General features: G+C 51.8%; 1 protein-coding gene across 1 annotated transcript; it reads left to right on the top strand.

Annotated features, from left to right (window-relative positions):
• Positions 1-565: 565 nt before the first annotated feature.
• On the top strand, positions 566-10151 carry LOC143382719 (putative serine protease 47). Its single transcript, XM_077105633.1, has 6 exons — positions 566-791; positions 878-904; positions 1693-1855; positions 3669-3946; positions 7300-7466; positions 9834-10151. The coding sequence occupies exons 1-6, from the start codon at positions 566-568 to the stop codon at positions 10149-10151; spliced, it is 1179 nt and encodes a 392-aa protein (XP_076961748.1).
• Positions 10152-10780: the final 629 nt, after the last annotated feature.

The raw sequence follows: 10780 nt of genomic DNA, 5'->3' as shown, positions 1-10780 counted from the left end.
GGCGGTCTGGCCCACTTTGGACAGCAGGTGAATAAAAGAATCGTCCATGTATGCATCTGAGATGTGACTAACAGTGACCTCCTGGAGGTGGGGGGGTGGGGGGGTGAGGGGGTGAGGGGGTGAGGGAGGTGGGGGGGTGGGGGGGTGAGGGGGTGAGGGGGTGAGGGAGGTGGGGGGGTGGGGGGTGGAGGGGGTGAGGGGTGTGGGGGGTGAGGGGGGTGAGGGGGTGGAGGGGGATGAGGGGTGAGGGGGGGTGTGGGGGGTGGAGGGGGTGGAGGGGTGTGGGGGACGAGGGGGGTGTGGGGGTGGAGGGGGGTGGGGGGGTGGGGGAGTGAGGGGGGGTGGGGGGGGTGGGGGTGTGGGGGTGGAGGGGGGTGGGGGGTGGGGGGGTGGGGGAGTGAGGGGGGGTGGAGGGGGGTGGGGGGGTGGGGGAGTGAGGGGGGTGGAGGGGGGTGGGGGGCCTTAGCTGCAATGTTGATGCCTGTCTGGGGCAGGGTCAGGAACCATCTGCGCATGGGCAGGTCCAGGTCAGGGTGGGGCCATCCCCGGAGTCCCGCACTCCCGGATGGGCGCCAGGGCAGGCGCGGACCCGAAGCGGGCCGGGCTCATGGCTCTGCGGCTGCTGTTGTTGCTCTTGTCCCTCCGTCTCCAGGCCGCCTGGACCCCTAGTCCCTCGCAGCCCACAGGGAACGCAGATGAGCTCACGGGGGAACCCGAGGACCTGGAGCCCATCGCCAGCGGGCTCTGGGGCTACGTGGGCGGGGCCCAAGGTCCGTTTGAAGTAGGGGCAGGTGGGAAAGGCTGTGGGGGCGGGAGCAGGCCCGGGCAGGCAGTGAGAGGCCACCGGTGTGTTCTCTTTGCCTCCTCCTTGAAGCAGACGACCGCAAAGATGACGTCACCCAAGGTAGGTCAGCTTCCCCAGTCTGGCGGGGGTTTTATGGGTGGGGATCCCTGCCAGAGCTCAGGTCTGAGGCTGTGGAATAGGACAGTGGCCCAGGTCTGGCCCGGGGTTGTATGGGGCCCGGAGACAGAGGCAGTCAGGCTCAGGAGTCTCAGGTCCCTTTCCAGAAATCTGGGAGCACAGCCAGGGACCAAGACAACCCTTCTCAAATGTGAGGACCGTGGGTCCTCCCCCAGATAGAAGTCTTCCAAACAAAGTTGCCTCCATCTGCCCCACCCCTTTAGCAATGGAGCATGCCGTGGGGGGGGTCAGTTGCCCCAGGTCACACAGTACTACAGAGACCTGTTTGTGACTTTTCTCCTGTGACACTGGGGTGGAGGGTGTGGAGTGAAGACAGCTGCCTAGAAACTTGAAAAAGTAAGATGAGTAACCCCAGGGAACTTCACTCCTCTCATCTGCAGAGTAGGCATAGAGTTGTGTTGGTGGAAGGAGTGAGGCTCCAGGGTATCCTTCCCAGTCCCCTCGCTGTCCTGTGACCAGCCTTTCACCTTGCCCCTCCCTGTCCAGACCCCCAGACCAATATTCCCACGGCTCCTGCTCAGCTGTACTCGGCCACCTAGGCCTGGGCTGAGATGACTGAAGTCAGAGGCCAGGACAGCCCTCAGTCATTTGGGCTGGGTCACTTGTCCCTTGACCTTGGCCTTCCCGTCTGAAGTGAATGAGGGACCTCCTTGGGGTGGTATGGGACACCACATGTATCTCTAACAGATGTGGGGGGGTTGTCTCCACAGTGTGCGGGAAGCCCAAGGTGATAGGGAAGGTGTATGGTGGCCATGATTCGGTGAGTGGCCAGTGGCCATGGCAGGCCAGCCTGCTCTACCTGGGCCAGCATCTCTGCGGAGCTGTCCTCATTGACGCCCACTGGCTACTTTCCACAGCCCACTGCTTTCTCAAGTGAGTTATGCTTCCTAGGGCCTCACAGAGGGTTTGGCAAGGGAGGAAGGGTGAGAAGAGAAAAGGGGATCAGAGGGGATGGCCCTCCTCTGGGTATTGCTGTGGGTCAGTGTGCTGCCATCAAATGCACACTGCTCCTTCTTTGATCCACTGTCTGCTCCACCTGGACTGTCCTCCCCACTGGCCACCCAGTGCTTTCTTCATTTCCTGGGTCCTTATCATCCTTCACCCTCAGCCCCAGCTGAGAGACCCCTCTTCCCTATGTCTGTCCCCCCTGACATGGACGTGTCCTGAGAACACTGGCACCTTACCCTACACTCCTGAGAGTAAGAATCTAGTCAGAGACCAGATATGATCAGCAATGAAATGATTTCTTTCATTACTTTTGTTAAACTACATTCCTGGGAGGAGCCATAGTTACCCCTGTCCCATGTGTCAGGCTGCGTTGGTGGGGAGAGTAGGGTTCTCTGGCTTTAGAGAATGACATGGACAGTCAGGAGTCTAACTCTCCTGGCCCTCCTGAGCCTGTCTCTGTGGCTAACTTCAGAAAACATGTGGAGGGACCCAGAGGGAACATGGGACTCATAGCCCAGGTCGGGGAGTTGCAATTTGCACACTTACTGTCCCTGAAACCTCAGCTAGCTTCTCTTAAGTCTGTGCACAGTCCCCTGAAACCCTCCATGACATGGCGTGGGGGGGGGGGTGAGATCCCATGCCAATGTGTCTCCATCTTTTCAGGAAGACAAGGAACAAGCTTCAGTCAGCATGATGCAGGAAAAAGCTCTCAGTGGGCAAGGAGGGCAGATGTGAGGGAAGGGGTCCAGAGAGATGCTACATTATGGGGGGCAGCGTCAAGGGACTTCCTTAAAGGAGGAATTGGGCTTGTGATATGGATGGGGGCCATACAGGTCTGAGAACTGTGAGAACAAAGCCATGAAGTTACTCATTCCCCTTCAGAAACAGGAGAACTTCAATTCTGTGCATTCATTTGTGCATTTAAGAAATTCTTTGTGAGCATTTACCTCCAAGTGGAGAAAAGCAACCCTGAGGAAGTGGGTTAGAGGTACTTAGGCCAGGGGATGGATCAGAAAGCGACATTGGAAGAGACCTGGTATATGAGTTAGCTTTTTGTCAATATGACAAAATATCTGAGAATTGAGTTAAAAGTAGGAAATTTTACTTTGGGTCACGGTTTAGTTAGTACCTCTGTTACATGGAAACTTGGCCACATAGTTTCAGGCCTGTGGGAGAACAGTACACTGTGACAGGCGCACATGGTGGAAGAGTCCCTTTCACTTCATGGCAGCAAGGAAGAAAATAGGGGTACATGGTCCCAAAAGCATGTTAAGAGCACCCCCAACCTGATGACCTAACTGATTTCCACTAGGCTCTGCTGCTTACAGTTTCTGCCATTTCCCATTATTGCCACAGGCCAGCACCCAAGCCTTTTGCACATGAACCTATGGGAGTCATTTAAGATCCGAGCCATACCACTGGTAATGGTCCAGAGCTCCTCCTGGGAAAGTAAGAGGGTTTGATCTGAGGCACCCGTTAGTACCCTTCCAGCACCAGGATTCTCAGCTCCTCCAGTTCTAGGAGGTGGTGGGAGGCCCTATGTCCTGAGGTTGTGAGATGAGTGTTCATCAACCTGGAGGGAGAAGCCTCCTGAGTGTTAGAAGGGAGGAGACAAAGCTGCCTGGAATCAGGGCAGGAGGAGGGGTCCAGAGCAGTGTGGGCAGTGGGATGAGGATGCAGGAAGAGTGGGGGCCCCAGAATCAGAGACGATGCTGATAATGGGCCCTTCCTCCTTCAGCAAATCCCAGGCACCACAGGACTATGAGGTCCTCCTGGGGAACACCCAGCTGTACCAGCACACCCAGCACACCCAGAAGATGCTCGTGAGCCAGATTATCACCCATCCGGACTTTGAGAAGCTCTATGTCTTCGGGAGTGACATTGCCATGTTGCAGCTGCTCCTGCCTGTGAACTTCACACCCTACGTGGTCCCTGTCTGCCTCCCGCATGCAGACATGCAGCTGCCCAGTCAAACGTCCTGTTGGATAACTGGCTGGGGAAGGCTCTCCGAGCAGAGTGAGGGGGCCTGGGAGAGCAGGAAGGGAAATGAAGGACAGGAGGAGGTGTCAGGGCAACAGGAGAGGGGTGGCTCAGCCAGGCAAGAGGCCCTGGGCTGGTTTCTGAAGCCCCTGGACTTGACCCCTGATGTCCTGACTTTTCCTTGCTCTCTCAGATGAGGACTGGGCAAGTGCTGCATCCCTTTTAGTATTGAAAGTGTATGATTCTGTGCTTCAGAGTTCTGTGTGGCCCAGTCCCTGAATATCGGGGATCCTTAACAACTGGAATCCAGAATCTGGGTTGTTGGAGTCTTTGTGGCTTTTGATTCGAGTGTTTAATCAGCCAAGGTTTGGGATGACTTGAATGAACTCAGAAGCTGTTCCTAGGGGCTGTCTCCTTCTAGGTTGTGAGTTGGCTTTCCATTACTGTAAAAACAAAGCAGAAAAAAAAAAAAACTTGCCTGAGATAATCACCTGAAAGAGAGGAAAGGCTTATTGTGACTCGTTGTTTCTGACATGACATCGGGATGATGTTACATCATGGAGCTTGCTGTGAAGCAGTGCTGCTCAGGAAGCAGAGAGCCAGAGGAGGGGCCGGGTTCCTGACATCCCCTTTAAGGGCACACCTCCAGTGACCTACCCTCCTCCTGTACACCCCATTCCTTAAAGGTTCCAGCACCTCCCAATAGTGTCACCGGTTGTGGCCAAACTTTAAACACACAGGCCTTTGAGAATCCTTGGAAAGGTGCTTGGGAAAAGTGGTGAGTCACATGTGGCATCTGACCCCACAGCCTGCATGATGAAGTCAGAGTGATCCCACCTTAGGAATGGTTGATGTCTATGAGCTCACCTAGCTCTTATCTTGTCCACTTCATATTCTTGTCATGTGAACTGCATAAAGGAGAAAGCTTTGGGGTTTTGTGTTGCCTTGTCAGATTGAAAGAAGAGAATTATAGACAAAAGCTTATGCCTGGATGATTTAATAAAGAAAGGATTGTTTATGGCTTGGGGGAAATGCTTCTGGTGTACTTTCAATACAAGAAAGAACAGAACACGTTTGTAATTATCCATGGGGTCAGCATTTGGTGCTGTGTCTCTCAACAGAGTTTCTGTAAGTGTTTTGGACAGAACATGTCTTCAGTGAGTTCTCTGCCCACAAGCCTAACACCTACCCACCCAGTGTGAGGGACACTCCCTAGTCATGGGATGGCCAGCCCCAGCATACATACCCACCCAGTGTGAGGGACACTCCCTAGTCATGGGATGGCCAGACCCAGCATACACACCCACCCAGTGTGAGGAACACCCCCTAGTCATGGGATGGCCAGCCCCCAGCATACATACCCACCCAGTGTGAGGGACACTCCCTAGTCATGGGATGGCCAGCCCCCAGCATACATACCCACCCAGTGTGAGGGAACCCCCTAGTCATGGGATGGCCAGCCCCAGCATACCTACCCACCCAGTGTGAGGGACACCCCCTAGTCATGGGATGGCCAGCCCCCAGCATACATACCCACCCAGTGTGAGGGACACTCCCTAGTCATGGGATGGCCAGCCCCCAGCATACCTACCCACCCAGTGTGAGGGACACTCCCTAGTCATGGGATGGCCAGCCCCAGCATACCTACCCACCCAGTGTGAGGGACACCCCCTAGTCATGGGATGGCCAGCCCCAGCATACATACCCACCCAGTGTGAGGGACACCCCCTAGTCATGGGATGGCCAGTCCCAGCATACCTACCCACCCAGTGTGAGGGACACTCCCTAGTCATGGGATGGCCAGCCCCCAGCATACATACCCACCCAGTGTGAGGGACACCCCCTAGTCATGGGATGGCCAGCCCCAGCATACCTACCCACCCAGTGTGAGGGACACTCCCTAGTCATGGGATGGCCAGCCCCAGCATACATACCCACCCAGTGTGAGGGACACCCACTAGTCATGGGATGGCCAGCCCCAGCATACATACCCACCCAGTGTGAGGGACACTCCCTAGTCATGGGATGGCCAGCCCCAGCATACCTACCCACCCAGTGTGAGGGACACCCCCTAGTCATGGGATGGCCAGCCCCCAGCACACATATGTGTACAAACACATTCTGGTTCTTCCTTGAAGGCAAGATCCAAGTCTTGTTTTAATGTTCCAGACAGTGTCCCAAGGTACCTGGTAGGAACTCCACTGCTCTTTTCCACCCTGGCACAGTAAATCACTGTTTCCTGCCTGTTGACTCCAAATTTCTCTCCCATTTTCCATCCTGTGTACTTCCACTCAAGTCCCCACATGATGCCCTATTATGGCACATAGAATAAAATGTAAACTCCCCACTCTGGCTATAAGGCTGTACCCAATATCAGTGCTCTGCCCCTTCTCTGCCTCAGCTCCTCTGCATCCCTCACATATCTGATACCTAGCAGCACAGTCCCCTTTGCTCCTCCATGAGCAAGGCCACCTCCCTCCCTAGACCATTTGCTTCGCTATTTTCCCTGTCTAGCTTTCTTTCCCCTCTGCTCTTTGTGTGATTGCTTTCTTCTTGACATTTACAGCTCAGCTCAGCTATTCCCAGTTTCACTCGATCATGTGAGCTGTTTTGAAATAGGCAATCTCTACTGTCATCTCCCTGTTCCATTTGGTCATTAGCACTTAACAGTTTGTGCATTTACCTTACTTGCTCTGTCTCTTCCAACTCAAAATGTCAACCTATACCTCAGTGTGTAAAATATGCCTAGCACAGGACAAGTGAATAGATAAATGATTGGGTGAGAGGATGGATGAACGGATTGACAGATGGGAGGATGAATGTGGAATTGGATGGGAAGATGAATGGATGGATGGATGGATGGATGGGTGAAGTGGGTGGATGGGTGGTCATATGTGTTAGTGGATGGGGAGAAGGAAGAAAGAATGGAGAGATTGATGGGAGTAGATGGAAGAATGAGTGTGGGAAGATGGGTAGATGGATGGAGGAATGGGTGAATGAGTGGATGTGTGGGTGAGCAGGTCAGTGGATAAAGAGAAGGCAAAAAGGTGAGTAATGGATGGGTAGAGAGTAGACTGAATGGTTCTTGAGAGGATAGGTGGGTGAGTGAATGGTTGCTGAACTCCAGGGAGTGGAGTCAGTAATTAGTGGGATTTGCCACTTTGTAGAATAGGAAAGGTTGTTCTGTTGTTGGAGGAATAGGCTAAGTATGTGGACAGCTTTGAGAAAAAGGTGGGGGGCTTAGCATGGGTGGGTGGAAGACTGAACCAAGGTTTGAAACCCATGCTTGGGAGTAGTGGTGAGCGTCAGGCAGAGTGGGGGTTCTGAGTCATCTGGATTTCTTTGCTAAGGCACAGTGCATGTCACTCACCTCCTTCTCATTTTCACAGAGCCATTGTTACCGCCCTACTCTCTCCAGGAAGCTAAGGTGAGTCTTATGAATAGCACGATCTGCAATACCTTCTATGGGCAATCACCTGGAGAAGGCAGCAACTACTCTGTGCAGGAGGAGATGCTGTGTGTGGGGGACTTCTCAACAGGAAAGGCCATCTGCCAAGTAAGTAAGGTCGGGCTCTGCTGCTCTCTTGCCTGTTCTGCTGGCCTCAGTTTCCCCTGGAGGGCCTGTGTTGGCCTCAACTGTCTTTGTGGAGACCCCAGACTTCCTTCCTTCTACATATTTTCTGTGGGCTCTATTCCTCATCAGCTTTCCTTCAGACCAGCACCTTCCTCAGCCCATCCCAGCACAAAGCTGTCTGCTGTGAGGACCCTCAACAGTATCCATTTTAGTTGCCTGTTTTAAACTTTGATGTGTAGCATATACACAGGATGAGTTATTTGTAAGTGTAAGGCATGATGACTTTTCTGAGTTGATGCAACCTGTTACCAGCCCTCCCCACAACTCTCCATTCCCTTCTTGTCCCTAACCAGCAAATTTCCTTTTAGCCTTTGGAATTGATTCTGAATTTTCTGCACACAGGATTTACAGTTGGCTTTCTTCTGTATTTTAACATTATATTTGTACCCAGGGTTTTTATTGTAATTTCATATCAGCTGTCTAATCATCAAAAAATAAAGGGTAAGCCAGAATTGGGGGGCATCTGGTCACCTGGTGTGTTGGAGTACACCTATAAGCCCAGTGGCTCCAGGAGGTTGACTGCAAATTCATGCCAAGCCTCAGCAATTTAGTGAGACATTTTGCAACTTAGGGAGACTGTTTTCATATTAAAAATAAAAGAAAATGTGGATGTGGAACAGTCATGAAAAGCCCATGGATTCAGTCCCTGGTAATAAAAAATAATGTTGATATCTGGTTGGTAGTATACAAAAGTGCCAACGTCATAGAAAAGAAGGAGTGAATGAGACTAAAGAAGGTTCATAAAACTTGGTATTTAAAGATAATCTGGGATCCTGGATTGGATCTTGGAATAGAATAGGGATATTTGGGGGCTGAGGCTCAGTGGTAGAGTGTTCACCCAGCATGTGTGAGGAGCTGGGTTGGGTTTGATCCTCAGCACCACATAAAAATAAAGAAAATAAACATATTGTGTCCAACTACAACTAAGAAAAAAATTTTTTAAAAAGAATAGGGATATTCGTACATAGTGAAATCTGAATATTTATTTAATAATATTGTACCATCTCTACTTCCTTGGTTTAAGTATTTGTACCATGGTTATGTAAGATGTTAACACTAGAGGAAGCTAGGTGCAGGGTATGTAGATCCTCTATAGTATCCTGCAAATCTAGCCTAATCTTACTTTATTTCAAAATGGAATGTTTTGAAAAGATTGAAATAAACCCTTTACCAGAGAGTTCAATTAGATGTCAAACAAGCAAATGAAAAAACCTCTCAATATTGTCAGGCACTGAAGAAATACAAACTCAAACACCAGTGAGATGCCTCTACACATTAATTAGATGGCTGAATTCAAATGACTGGCCACGTCAATTGTTGACAAGAATGTGAAGCAACTGGAACCCTCAACATACCCGAATGGTAGCATTGTAATCTGGTGCAAATATTCTGAAAACAATTTTGTAAAAAGCTGCATACACTTCTACCATACAACCCAGACATAGTAATGTTAGGTATTTACCCAGGAGAAGTGAAAGCAAGACATGTAGATGTCCAAGAAAGACACCTATATGACTACAAGACAACTCACAGCAGGTTTCTTGGGTAATAATTCAAAACTAAGAAAGAGTTAAAAGATCAGTAGCAGGCTAATGAACAAATAAACTAAGGAATATCCCTACACTAGTGCACTACTCAGCAATAAACAGGAATAAATCATGGTGCACACAGCTACCCAGGTGTACTACTAAATAACTGTCCTGGGGCTAAATGATTGTAATAGCATACTGTCCCGCCACGTATGAGGGTCTTGTTTTTCATCCTCAGGACTGAAAAAAAGAAAAAGCAATAGAAGAAAACAATCTTTAGTGAAAAACACCAGATAAAAATAGGAGTACAACTTGTGTGATTCTGTTCCTACAAAATTCTAGGAAGTTGGATACTCAGTGAAGAAACAGGCAGTATGGGTGCCCCCTGCTGCTCAGGGTCACAGAGCCAGGGTCTGCACAGAGGTGACAGCTGACCCGGCCTGCTCTAGGCCATTCTGTGCATAGAGCTGTCCATCCCGGCCTCACAATATGTGCTGCCCTGGGCCACCAGGAGCTCAGGCCCGGGGGCTGGAGAGAGGGGCTGTGTACTGATGGATTTGGAAACGTGGTCTCCACTGGGAGGGACCGTCTCAGGGGCTTCTTGCTGCTTCATTCTGGTGCCCCTCATTGGGGGATTGAACTGATGGGCCTTCCCTAGGGCCCTGATTCAGATAGTGGCAGCCCAGGGCCTCCAACATTGTCACCTGGCATTTCTGCCCCCACTCAGCCCCCATACTAACTCCTCTCTCTCTTTCCTCAGGGTGATTCTGGGGGTCCTCTTGTCTGCTATGGCCCCAATGCCTGGGTCCTGGTAGGCCTGGCCAGCTGGGGCCTGGACTGCAGGCATCCTATCTACCCCAGCATCTTCACCAGGGTTGCCTACTTCATTGACTGGATCAGTAAAGTCAGGAAGCGGAGTTCTCTGCCAGACTCTCCGCCCGACCCTCCTCCCACAGACTTTCCATCCCGGCCTCTGAGAGCTTCCGGCTGCCCCGGGCCCTGGGACACGCTCATGTGCACACAGACCTGGCTCCTTCTGCCATTTATCCTCATGTTACAGCAGCAGGTCCCTGGGTGACTGTCAGCGTCCTACATATTTCCTCTGCCCAGGCCCCCGGCCTCTTGCTGCAGCTTCTCTCACTCAAGTCTAAACAGCTCCTTTCCTCAGCTTCCCTGTCCATCATCTGCCACTCCCAAAGCCAAGTTCAGCAAACCAACCCAATAAAAGACGCATCCTGCTGTTCCTCTGGCTGTGCTGCTTCTGTCCCTCAGGGCTCTCCTTTCCCTTCCACTTGGTCATCTGACTTCCAGAAGGAAGAGGAAGGGGTCTTGTTAGGAATCTTCAGCCAAGGGGCCCCTGGGCAGAAAGCACTGCCATAGGGTGGACTATGAGGAAGTTGGGGAGCCAGGCTGCTTTGCAAGCAGCGATCATGGTCTGTCTACCCTGGCTGACTGCTCCCACCCTGGGGAGCACCGGATTGTTCAGAGAAGGCCAGGCTCTACCCCTGGTGTCCAAGTGTAAGGCGGCAGTGCTTCCCTCAGGAGATGTGCAGCACTCCTGGAGTTTGGAGGAGGAATAGCCAGGAACCAGTGGACCTGAGGGATGATGGCTGGTCCTGTCCTGTAGCCAGAGGTCTCTCAGATTTCGGTGGTGAGGGCTGGAATCTGGTCAAGAAGCAGAGAGGAGGCCCTGATGCCAGACTGAAA

Source organism: Callospermophilus lateralis, chromosome 17 (genome assembly GCF_048772815.1).
Source record: "Callospermophilus lateralis isolate mCalLat2 chromosome 17, mCalLat2.hap1, whole genome shotgun sequence".
Classification (NCBI taxonomy): Eukaryota; Metazoa; Chordata; class Mammalia; order Rodentia; family Sciuridae; genus Callospermophilus; species Callospermophilus lateralis.
This window is presented reverse-complemented; position numbering and strand designations above follow the sequence as displayed.